Here is a 13139-nt window from a genome sequence, read left to right as displayed (position 1 = left end):
TCTGCATTTGACCCATCCTCAGTGTCGCATGGGACGACCTGTAGGAGCAGTGAGCTGCCAGCATGGGCCGGCACTCGGGGACCCATCTCCATGATGTGGAACCAGGCTGGAGGATTAACCTATTGCACATGTTATTCATAACCTACCACTAACCTACGCAGACACGGGGAGAACATGCAAACTCCACACAGAGAGGCCCCGTCCAGGTGGGAATCGAACCCGGGACCTTCGAGCAGCGCCACCGTGCCCTGCTTTGTTTAATTGTTAGTAAGCAAGGCTGCATATGCCTTGAGTACTGACACTGATACTACTACTGTATGAAGTGTTAAAAAGTGTTGAAAAGTGTTAACAGTGGGTACACTTTTCAATAATACCCATCTAAAAAGTAAAATAAAATGTGTCCTGTCCCAATGAGTGTCTGTTCTTCCGGCTGCTACAACTGGTTACTTTAAATTACAGGCCAGAAAAGAAAAATAGCCTAACAACAAACAAACAAACAAAGTAAATAATAGTGAGCTACAATTCTCTACAATAGGCCAGGGTGAATGAGAGTGTGTTTGAGAGGGGACGACGGATGGAAATTAGGCTACAATCCGGTGTGGCTTGTTCATATGTTCTTGCACTGTCCCAACCAAATAAAACCAGTAAAAAAAGAAGAAGAAGAAGAATGCACTTACTAATGTTGTAGTGGGCTGGGCAAAGCAGCAGTCATATTTTGATCACATCATAAGTTACAAGGGGAACGAAGGCGCAACCAGGTTAGACACGTGCTCCATCTGCTGGCAAACTTTATGTAGAGCATTTACTTCTCTCCACCAACAACGCAAACAAGTCTTTTCATTCAGGTAATATTTTCGTCTTTGAGTGCGCAATTGTATTTTGACTTTTCGCGAGGACAGATATTAAACGTGGACAAAAATCCGAGAATCACTCGAAACTATATCTCCCAAGACCTCCTTTTAGGTGATTTTCGATTCAGTACCGATTTTATTTAGCATATTTTTCCCCCCACAGTTGACTGCAGTATTGTCTTATCCAATCACGTGTTATCTTTGGTGTTGGGCATATGAAGTGACCAATCGTGTGCGAGTATTCAAACAAAGGCGGGACTTCCGGTGTCCCGTATACACCGAGCTGAGGCCTGCCCATGCGGTGTTCATCTGTCGCTTGACTTGTAGCCCACACGGAAAAAGGTAAGAATGAATTTAGATGAATGAAATTATTTAATGGTTTAGATTTATCCAGTTTAGTCGTTTGGTGCGTTTTCAAACTATTCACGTGTGACAAGCGAAGCTTCATATTGCCGTATTCTTTGAGATTAGCCCAGACTCGGCGCATAGCATCTGCAAGCTCACCCAACGCACCGGTCTTTGTTGCATTATCCCGAAGCAAGACCGATTATCTCTGTGTACACCTCTGTAAATGTAGCTGCGTTTTGCCTTCAGTTGCCTGTGTTTTTGGTTAGTATTTGGCCCCGGGATGGGACTATTTTTGTTGTTTTGCACATCTTAGTTTAGCATTCAAGCTAGCATGGGTTATGCAACAATGGCTGGTCAGTCAGTATGTGTAGATCGTCGTTATGTGTATTGTTGTCGTGGACCACAGAAATACAGAGCTCATCTGTACTTTTTATGTTGGTGTCGTGTACCACAAGTTTAAACGTTTCGCCTTTACATAACCTTGCTTGTTATATAAATAAATATATATTTCTTTTTTTGTTAGCTTGTAGCCCGTATGATCCGTTATGCTAATAACGCGCTTTTCCGTAATGGATGGTGAAGTGCGTAGGCAAAATTCATTCATGCTCAAGGGGTGTGTTTCTCTTTATTTTGAGTGTATGTACATGTTTTCTAACACACGGCATATATCCTGATCAAAGTATTATTGCATTTTGTGATACATTCATCTTAAATTGTGTAGTTGCAACAAGCTTCAGTCAAACTGCGGACTGGGAGATTCACGTCTCTTTGCTGTCTCCTGTAAATCCAGACAAACACAATGGCCGAGAACGACGTTGATAATGAGCTGCTGGATTACGAGGAAGACGAAGAGCCTCAGGGAGCCCCAGAGAGCGCCACCCCCGCTGGTAAAAAGGAGGTCAAAGGCTCGTACGTGTCCATCCACAGCTCCGGCTTCAGAGATTTCCTGCTCAAACCAGAGCTTCTCCGGGCCATCATCGACTGTGGTTTTGAGCATCCATCAGAAGGTAAGATTTTTTTCATTCTGGTTGTACAGTATTTGTTTATGGTTTTTGTACGCATGTATTTATCTGCTTTTGTTTTTGTTTTTTTCCCTTTCAAGTACAACATGAATGCATCCCACAAGCCATCCTGGGTATGGACATCCTCTGCCAAGCCAAGTCTGGTATGGGCAAGACGGCGGTGTTTGTCTTGGCTACTCTTCAGCAGATCGAACCCGTTGATGGCCAGGTGAGTGCTGTACTGTATATTATTTGCCTGCAGCAATAAATTCTCTGCTTTTCAAAGTGGGAGGGCATTGGTTTTGATGACCAAACCGGGCGTTGTGGCAGTCAACTGTTGACCTTTGTGTTAATGTAAAACCGGGGTGGGGGGTGGTGGTGTTGTATGAACATGGTGGGTGTGCCTTGGGTAAGGGTGATACTGAAGTGGCTGATTAATTCATCAGATCAGCTGGCTATGACATCTGTATACAGTGTAAATCAAGTCATGCAGTGTTTGTTAATATTACACCATATACTGTTCATGGAGGCGTGTGCTCTTTACTAAATGACACTGGGTTTTGCAACAATGTTTCAATTGTTATAACTGCAATACCGTAAACTCTCTTGTTCATCACATTAACATTGTCTTCTTACAGGTCTCGGTCTTGGTCATGTGCCACACTCGGGAGTTGGCCTTCCAAATCAGCAAAGAGTACGAGCGTTTCTCCAAATACATGCCCACTGTGAAGGCGGCAGTGTTCTTTGGAGGCCTGGCCATCAAAAACGACGAGGAGGCTATCAAAAAGAACTGCCCCCACATCGTAGTTGGGACGCCTGGACGAACCCTGGCTCTGATCCGCAGCAAGGCCCTGATTCTGAAGAACGTCAAACACTTTGTCCTGGACGAGTGTGACAAGATGTTGGAACAGCTTGGTGAGGAGACATGACACTTTCTGAAATATCTGAGATACAATTTCAGGCTGTTTTCACACATGTTGGAGCGCCTTGTAGGTCGCCTCGAGACCGCCTTAGCTCCAACTGCATTTACTACAAAGTTAGTTATGTCCGTGTTCACACGCGCTCGCTCAAAACGTCGCAACATCAGCCACATAACAACGATCAGCTGTTCAACGTATTTATTCCCATGACAACAAGCATCAACCTGTCAATGTGCCGACACGCGCACACGTAGCCTAACTATAGCCTGTGTGAAAACACCCTCAGTGTTATGCTTAAATGTTTTGTGTTTTTGTTTTGACTTTTCAGACATGAGACGAGATGTCCAGGACATCTTCAGGCTCACCCCTCACGAGAAGCAGGTCATGATGTTCAGTGCCACGCTCAGTAAAGAAATCAGGCCAGTCTGTCGCAAGTTCATGCAGGATGTAAGTACTATGCTTAGTGCTGCTTTTTTAACTTAACTTTACTCATTCAATAAATTTATATAATCAGTAGGGCTGTCCCCAACTGAAGATTTTCTTGGTTGTCTAATCACATGCCCTGAGCAGCGATTAGCAATGTAAACACAAACCACATGCTTTATTGTGAATGTGCTGCACTTACAGTTCCATCTCAGACTTCCTATCAGGTTGTTTATTTTCTTCACCATTTGTGATGTACAGTGTAGTATGAATTGGTACATGAATAGCCTGCACACGTTCACGTGCAGCTGTTTCAGACCATCAATCAATAAATCAACACTTTATAAAGCGCTTTTCACACAAACGTCACCACTGTAAAACTAACATATATTTGTTTTTAGAATGAAATATTCACCTAAGATTAAATAACTAATTATGTAAATTGAGAGCATCTTAATTGAAGCAAAAGTGCGTGCATTTGGTCAACTGACCAATTAGACGACTGAAAGACCAAAGTTGGCAGCCTCAATAGAGTATTTTTTTGTAGACTCCTGGCAATGTATGCTTGCTACAAATTGACTGCTTGCATTACCTTTGTTTGATTGCATATTATCAAAGGGTTGTATTTTTAGAAATTCAAATGAATCTGTAGTTTGCGCTTTCAAACAGCCCGCCCAATCAGGGTAGCACCAGGACTGTTTTTTTTGCTTTTCCTTGATTTGGTTTGTCTTTATGTACTTTGTAATTCTAATATTTACTTCATTCATTCACTTTTCTTATTAGCCCATGGAAGTGTTTGTGGATGATGAGACCAAGCTCACTCTCCACGGTCTGCAACAGTACTACTGCAAACTAAAGGACAGTGAAAAGAACCGCAAACTCTTCGACCTTCTCGACGTGCTCGAGTTCAACCAGGTAACAACAGATTTTTAAAAGAATCTTTATTTTGTATGGCTTAGCCACATTAGCTGAACATATGTGTTTATGCTGAAAAACAGATTTACATTTTGGCTTTATAGTTGTATCTCCATTTGAGAAGCATGTCGAGTTGGGTGTTGACTTCCATTTGTCCTGTAGGTGGTGATCTTCGTGAAGTCGGTGCAGCGCTGTATTGCCCTGTCTCAGCTGTTAGTGGAACAGAACTTCCCTGCCATCGCCATTCACCGAGGCATGGCTCAGGAGGAGAGGTAAGTTTCTTTACATAGTTTACATATCCAACATATGAGGACTGAGTGATTTCCCAAAGATGTCTATAACCCTGTCATTTCCCCTCTCCAGGCTGTCCCGATACCAGCAGTTCAAGGATTTCCAGAGGCGTATTTTAGTGGCTACTAACCTGTTTGGTCGAGGGATGGATATTGAACGGGTCAACATTGTTTTCAACTACGACATGCCAGAAGACTCCGACACCTATCTGCACAGGGTGAGCATGTATTTTGTCTCCATGGTTTAGGTTTAAAAGGTTGACACAAGTCTTAGGTTGTCCAGGACATAAAGGGGACATATCGGCTAAATTCATATTTTTAAACCAGCACCGAAGATGTACTGAGTAGTTTTGCACCTAAACTTTGTTTATTTACAGCACCATCTACTTGTTAGCATGCTTTTAGCTTATAATGAAAGCGTTTTAATTTAAGACAGGTCATTGCAGTCTCTGTTGGCGTGTTCATTCTGTACTTGGAATGCTACTGTGCCCAAAGGCAGGTTTATCACAATTATGCATTATTGGTTCACTTTAACTTTTTGTTTTTCATTGAGTCGTCAAACGTTCTCCAACATTATGCTGTTGGATATTCACTTTTGAGTTATATTTCACATGTTTTCAAAAACAAATTCCCACCATTTGTGTTAATGTAACCGTTCTGCACAGATCTTCCTCTCACACTCGTGTATTCCCCTAACAGGTAGCCCGTGCTGGTAGGTTTGGGACCAAGGGTCTGGCCATAACCTTTGTGTCAGACGAGACAGACGCCAAGACCCTGAACGACGTCCAGGATCGTTTTGAGGTGAACGTTGCCGAGCTGCCAGACGAGATCGACATCTCCTCCTACAGTAAGTCTCTAAGTAACTGCTTTGTGGATCAGAGGATTTAAAGTGCTTTACACTACAAACAACTTGGCCTCATTGATAATGATCATGTTTAGTTAAGCCAGGCTTTTGATCAGCTTATGGTTGCCTCTTGCATACTGAACAAATATAAGGGGTATCTTGGCAACAACAGCCCACAGTTGGTGCACTCGTAGCATCAAAGTGCCCTTACACGATTAACCTGATGGTGCCAAATCTGTATGCTCAGCTGTTGCACATATCTCTGATGTTTCAAATGCCTAACCAGTGTTTCTTTCTTTCTAGTCGAGCAGTCCAGATGAGTGACCAGCCAGTCTCCTCCCCCTCGGTGTATTGTGTATTTGAAGTTGCTGTACTTCAGTTGAAAGTCTTTGCTTGATCCCTTGCTCACCAAACACTTTTATTGTTCATTTTTAGCGGCAATATGTGGTCGCTTTTAATTTGTCTTTTACTGTTTTGTTTTGCTCAGTGAAATTAAACCTTTTTATAAAATGCCCTGTTACTATTGTGGTCTCTTGTAAGACTATAGTTTGTGCCCTTTGTAGTAGAAGCAGAATATCAGGGAAAGAGCAAATTTGAACCTAGTTTTGTATAGCATTTGTCCCCATCACTGAATAAAGTTGGTAATCAAGAAGTTGGATAGAAACGCTCAAGCAATTATGGCTCAAGGCAGCTCTTCTGTGATATGAATGTTTCCATAACATTCAGTCAAACTGATACATGTCAAGTTTTGATACATTTGTCATAACCTCGCTGTACTATTAAAACATACTCAATGTACTTTGTATCTTGTCTTTGAATATAAAAATGGCATTTGAAGTTGGTGAGAATTTATTAGAAATGTAATGGCAGAATTTTGACTAAACAGTTAAATTACACCCATTGGCCTAAAACTTGGCTCTTTATATACTGTACAATCTTAACTAATTGGTTTCGCACTCTTCAGTACATCAAACATGTACCAAACAGCTGGAACTTGAACTGTGGTTGTACAGGGCTACTTTTGACAAAACTGAATACAGCTACAGAGGCACTGTATATTTTGTATGCACTCACTACACAGTACAAAATGGTTTCAGAGAAATGCATTATGTCATGAAAATGTAAGAAAACATAAAGCAATGCTGTGTAAACCAGCATATAAGGTGCGTGAAGTTTTGAAATGCCATTTGCATTTATAGAATAGAGTAGAGTAACAGTCTCCTGACACACATGAACAGGACATAAAAACAAGTGAGTGTGGCGGTTCATGCTCAGGGTGAACAAATTACAGGCTTATGAGAGCTTTATCTCACAAAATAACATGCTGTCATAAGTTTTCTGATTTTATTGCTATAACAAACAAGGCTGCTTTCCTGTCAAGGAATAATTTACTTAGAATTGGCCAGTGGACTCGTAGATGCCAAAATCCTCAGCTTGTTCTTCTGCTAAATGTCTGTTGTGGATTTAAGGCAGTGCAACTGTTTAAACCGCCTTTGACTTATTCTTTACTAGTGAATTCAGCTCCAGCTCTTTGTTACTGCATTTTCAGTCCAGACTTCACTCTCTGAGCTCAGCTTCATCTTCCATCATTACAAATCTCCTCTGACCTTTGACCCTGGGCTCAGACCTGTAGATCGTCATGCAGCTGTCCGTCCCAGAGTTCAGCCACTGATGCTCCCATGTCCATGTCAGCCGGCCACAGTCACATCAATAAATAGCAGTGAATAAATATCAAAAAGATGAGCTGAGCCAGAGCTTTTCCGCCCCAGACTCCACTCTGTTCGGTGTATCTCTGCAGGGCCCAGACCTGATCACTGTGGGTTCATTCTGACCCTGAAGCAGCATTTGAGCAGCGTCTGTGCTGCCAATCAGCATCAAGATTACACAAGACACATGCACGTGCATGTGCTTTAGTTTACCCCTCCATTAGAGTTCAGTCTCAAAGTTCTGTGTGTGGCAGTGCACCTTCCAGTTTCTCTGCATCTACACTACAGCCAGGACTGCTCAGTTCACTCTGTCCAAACAGAGGCACCTGTTCCATTCTCTCCCCATTCTTCCCCCAAAAATTAAGTTCTAGAAAAGGTCTCTGTCGTGTGCACCTTTCTTGCATTTACTCTTGAATACACTAGGGACAGCTACTCTCTACTGGGGACCTCTAAGGGGAGTGTCAGTTCTGGAGGAGGAGTGTTTTGGTGCTAATCAATGAACTTGTGCGTGTCTCCGTAGAGCCACCTCTGGGGGGGCATGGCCGCCTCATTCAGGTGGTTGCACTGGTCACTGCACTTACAGGACTGGATGAACATGACGGACCTGTGGAAGCGCTCTCCATCAGGGCAGGAGAAGGCCACAGAGGCAGTACGAGTGCGGCGGGGGGAGCAGCAGCGGCCGTCCCGACACACACCACAGTAGTTTGGCCTGTAAAGACGGGTGCTCCTGCAGCCTGCATATGACAAGCGCTGAGGTTCTGGCGCCTTGTGAGTGCGCGAGCATTTACGGCCTTTCTGTGGAATGAGACAGAAATGAGATCAGAGTGCGACTTCACACTGACAGTATGGTCAAAGAAATAGACAGAGAGCAGGCATGAAAGAGTACTGATGAGAAAAACTTTGACTAGATTAAGAAAACACCAGTAAACAAAGCTCCTCACCTTGACGGGCATGGACAAGGAGTTGCAGGGTCGGATGTTGCACAGCCGTGTCTCTTTGATCAGCTTGCACCGTGCGTTGTCATTGGTGACCCGAGACGACACGCCCATCCCGCAGCTTCTGGAGCATTGCGTCCATGAAGTAGTCTGCACCACGCACTGGTCTCCGGCCTGCCTCCACGCTGGACCAGACAGAACACACAAATCAATGACGCATGTTTAGCAGCAGAAGCAACATCATCAAGTCAAACTGGGGCTAAGGGGCTAGTGGGAGCGAGTGGGTAAGGACAGGTTAGCACACTACTTCTATTGACTTCCACAGGCAGCACTGACGCACACAGGCCCATTAAACAGAGCTGTGTGCTGTGCCAGACTGAGCTCCTTGGGTGTGCAGGGAGCCAGTGGAAACCAAGCCTCACATAAATGCTGACATGTACACAAGGGCTGTTTGTGCACCTCAAACATAAACATGATGCTTTAGTGTGAGCAGGAAACAGACGACACTCTCAGGGAAAACACGCCAGTGCCCCAGCGTCTATGAAGCCATTGTGGCCAGATTAGCTCATAGAATCCTAAAGGAGACATCAGTCATTTAATTCTTAGAGAATAACTTGGTCAAACTCTCCACACATTTTGAGAGGTTGAGGTTATATTACATTTGTGTAGAATAGAGATGATGTGAGTGATGTCATTACATAGCAACAGCATGGCAGTTAGCATTCCATCACAGCAACAGCCACAAATTGAGTGGCAAGTTTGCAATGTTGTTCTTTGATTAGTTGCTCAATTGCAATTTCTTTAGAGTAATGTGCGATGTCCTCTATATTTCATAGAGCTGTTAAACATTTTCTCTCACGTTACCATGCAGTAAATCAAGTCGAAACGGGGTGCCTTCAAGAGCATGGAACCCAACCTAATGAGACCTCAATTTTAAATATAAAAAGATATATTTCTAATTATACTATGGCAATAGGAATAAAGTGTTTTGTCCATACATACACAACAAACTTTACAACTGTTTGGATAAAGCTCTCTCCTTCATCAGATGGTGTCATGACTTGGCCTTGAGTCAGATTTAGTCACTAATTTGACGACTTGAGGCTTGACTTGATAAAATAATTAAAGCCTTGTGACTCAACTTGTCTTATACTTGAACACCAAGGAATTGGGACTGCCTAGACATGGACTCTGACTTGAGAGGGCTTTTTGCGTCTCCTCAAAGCTTGCAATGTAGAAATTGTCTCTACCTTTCATTCACATAAACATGGCCTCCATTCTGTAGAGACATGTTACCCGCACAAACTAAACTGTAGCATCACGAGCACGGTCAAAATGTTAAGGAGGAGGTAAAACTGATACAAATCTGATTGCATTCAGCCAGTCTACAAAGACTTGAAATTCTAAGCATAGGACTTGGACTTGTGAGTCACTGATTTCAAAGTTTACTTGGACTTTCCCATCCCACTTCTGTCCTTCAGTGCCTGGTCTCTGACAACCTACTTAGAACCACATAAGCATCTGCCTGCTCAGCACAGCTGGAATACTGTCTTCCTGTGGCACGTGTTTTATTGCAGTTAGAAACCCAATAAAAACATTAAAAACAAGATTTGACTAACTTTACCCAACTGTAATCATGTGCTGTATGAATGCTTTATTGTATGTGGCAATAAAAACAAAAACTTTACCTGCCAGGTGATTATGTCCACGTGCTTTTTCCCACTTGCGTCCCACCTCCAGCAGCTCATTTCCAAATGACTCCTTATCCTTCTTGGGTTTGTAGGGGTACAGCTTGTGGTAGGGTTTGGGATAAGGCTTTGTATAAGAGTAGGACGGATATGGCATGAAGGGATATGGATGGAAGGCAGGAGGCTTCGGTCTCCTGTGAACTGGAGGCACCACTGTGGTTCCCTTGTGGCAGTCGATGCGAAGGCAACACTGTCCTGGGACTTTGACCAGCTGTGGGGAAGGACAGGAGGGTGAAGCCAGGGGCACATGGCTAGGACAGAGAGGCACACAACCCACTGCTCCGTCTATGCAGGTACACTGGTGTTTGCATCCTGCACGGAAGTTCTCTCCATTTTGATACATGCGTCCATTGTACTCACAGGCACGGCCATCTGCCTTTGCTAAAAAGAGAATGAAGACATTTTACTGTGCAATTTTATTGTGAACGGTATTTTTATCACAATAGCACAAACACAACTTCATAATTCAATTCAAGTCACAAGGGATTTGTGTGGCACACTTAGTGCAGCACATCATACTCAGCTCACACATTCACAGTGAAAAATGTTATTCAATAGAGCACAAGTCAGAACAGCTGATACTGTTTTTTTACACGAAATGCTACAGGACATGTTTCAAAATGTTAATACGTTAACATATTTCAATAAGCATTTATGTGTATAAAAAAATATCCCAATTTTGAATTTGATTCATCTTCATAGCTCAGTTAACTTAATCAAGCAAAAATCAAGGTAGCAGCAGAGTCGACCAGCTCATCAAAACATGATTATGTTGTGTTTGTGCCATAAATAAGAATTTAAGTGACCATCACCGAAACGACTCATTTTACATGAGATACATTCCTTAGTACATATTGTAATTAAAATGAAGAGACTTTAATTTAAATGAAATCAGGACAAAAATAGAAAAGCACATTGATGCTTCTAGTAGCAAATCTAATAAAGGGATTTTCCGATAACTGTAAGATGCTTGAAATTTTGTCCACAAGGCAGCTATGTGTAGAATACATACATACTGTTAATACTACCACAGCCATCATGTTAACAATGTTTACACCATGTTTTAGCTTTAACCAAATGTTTTACGTATATAACATTTTAAAGTTTAGATTTCCTTGGCTGCTTTTGAATGCTGTTTACTAGTTCATTATGGTGGTACAGTCGTTTGATTCATGGTTCTTCTATAAATAACAAACCATGCTGCTTTAAGTAAATGAATATGCGTGCAGAGTCTGTGAGCACAGCCAAGGGACTATTCATAGATAAGAAGGACATTTGACTTGCTAAAAATGTCTTTCCAACTGGTGCCTCAGTGGGACACCCCCTACTTAAAGGATCCCCCAGATAAACAGGCACATGATAATACCACTGTGTGTTTGTGTAATGTGTACATCTACTTCTTGCATAAATCCCTGGCTCAGTCTCACTCACAGCTCATGAAGGTGCACTCTTTTCATAGCGTAGCACAGGAGGCTTCAGACATTAGGACCATATTAAAGAGAGGACTGCTACTTCCACACCCTCAAGTTACACATCCTCTCAATCGACCCAAGGATACCACCCAAAACAACCAAACCACAGGCAAACCCCTGGAGAAACCAATCTTTTAACTAAACTAACCGTTTAGTCAAAGCTTTCTATTGTTACTTTTATTGTTTTATTTTGTGAATGACACATTTCAGGTGAAACATTTGTTCTTTCCTAAAAAAAAAATGTTTTTATGCACTGCTGTCAAAACCCGCGATACCAGTGTTCAGCAAAAGTAAATTGGCTATTTATGGTGGTTATTTCATGTGTCCTCTACGTACCCCTGCAGATGCCGTGGGTGCTCCCCACATCGTTGCCGTAGTTACACTCCAGGCCCTTGTGGTGGTCGCAGGGCTGCCCTTCATGGCAGTCTTGGTTGAGCTGTGCTGCACACACTTTACAGCAGCCACAGCTATCCGGAACCGAGCTGACCCCCGGGGGACAGGACGGGGGCCCCCCTGGACACTCACACACCACGGGACAGCCAGCCATCACCTGAGGAGTAGACACAGAGCCAGCTTTGGTTAACCTGAACATAGCTTCATATGGGACATTTTCCACACAGCCATGGGACTGGGCAGGACAATACTTTTACTCATGTTTCACAGATCACAGAAATTCCTCAAAGTGTGTGTGTGGCTTAAACACTCCCTGAATGCGCTGCACTGTCCCAAAGCCCACAGGGATATCTATAACCCTTGCTCGCCTTCCGCTTGGCATTGGCTGGGCCAGCCCGGATGAAAGGGGTGTTCACCGACTTACCCCCTCCCACAATCCCACACCTTTTGTTCCCACAGTTCCCAGCAGCAGGTAGAAGGATGGCGGAGCAGTGCTAATCTCACTCATTAGTGTCTACGCTCAGATGAATCGATGCTGCTCTGTAACCTTTAGCCAAATCCACACACTTTTCCTTTTCAGTTGAAGGGAAAAAATTATATACGAAGAACAATAATGAATAGTATATGACAAGGTCTATTTATAATTTATAGCCAGCAGCTACAACATGGCACGCTACCATTCTGTGAGGGGCATTGCAGTCTTAAAACCTACTGGTATTTATGGACAGTGGTCACCAAGTATTTACTTTCAAAGTATTTCTGTCTGCCATGGATAGAAAAAGTCTTCTGCTGTTTATTTCTAACCTACAGTTGTGTTTCTGTAATCCTGTTTAAACAAAGGTCTAAAATGCACATGAATTCATAAACCTAACATTTATATTGAGCATTATTTAACCAGAATAGGCAATAATACAGGCCCTTCCTTACACGCTCTGTTTAGGTTTAACCTGTTAGCATTTTTATGCCAGAGACCATATAGCCTAATGATAGATGTGCAGTAAACCAATAGAAAACTGCAGTTAACAAGAGTCTTCGTTTACAAAATATGCTGTGAAAAAACTATTCAAATCCACTGGAGTTTCTATTACAACACACCCACGTGAGTTCCCCCCCAATGTTTACACATAAACTAGCGACAGAAAACGTGCTTTATACATACCCAGCCCACGGTGGACACCTGGAACACCGCAAATAATAATAGTATTCCCATGTTGTCAGCAAATTCACATGTAGAACAAGTGTAGGCGAGAAAATAAATCCTCTGAAACAATATCCACAAAAGTAATATCCACC

The 13139-nt window shown here is 42.8% G+C and overlaps 2 protein-coding genes across 2 annotated transcripts; one reads left to right on the top strand and one right to left on the bottom strand.

Annotated features, from left to right (window-relative positions):
- The first annotated feature begins 1065 nt into the window (after positions 1-1065).
- Positions 1066-6102, top strand: ddx39ab (DEAD (Asp-Glu-Ala-Asp) box polypeptide 39Ab). The gene is made up of 10 exons (XM_079564663.1): positions 1066-1193; positions 1990-2206; positions 2302-2429; positions 2839-3115; positions 3449-3567; positions 4327-4458; positions 4621-4730; positions 4822-4966; positions 5448-5595; positions 5896-6102. Exons 2-10 carry the CDS (start codon positions 1999-2001, stop codon positions 5910-5912), a joined length of 1284 nt encoding a protein of 427 aa, XP_079420789.1. The 5' UTR covers positions 1066-1193; positions 1990-1998; the 3' UTR covers positions 5913-6102.
- An 841-nt stretch (positions 6103-6943) lies between these two features.
- LOC306968577 (CCN family member 1) lies at positions 6944-13139 on the bottom strand. The gene is made up of 5 exons (XM_079563995.1): positions 13006-13139; positions 11790-12003; positions 9922-10362; positions 8240-8418; positions 6944-8093 (listed from the first exon to the last, which is right to left on the bottom strand). Exons 1-5 carry the CDS (start codon positions 13054-13056, stop codon positions 7788-7790), a joined length of 1191 nt encoding a protein of 396 aa, XP_079420121.1. The 5' UTR covers positions 13057-13139; the 3' UTR covers positions 6944-7787.

Source organism: Gobius niger (assembly GCF_951799975.1).
Source record: "Gobius niger genome assembly, chromosome: 10".
In the NCBI taxonomy this organism is placed as follows: domain Eukaryota; kingdom Metazoa; phylum Chordata; class Actinopteri; order Gobiiformes; family Gobiidae; genus Gobius; species Gobius niger.
The sequence above is the reverse complement of the archived record's forward strand: the minus strand, read 5'-3'. Positions and strand labels throughout refer to the sequence as shown.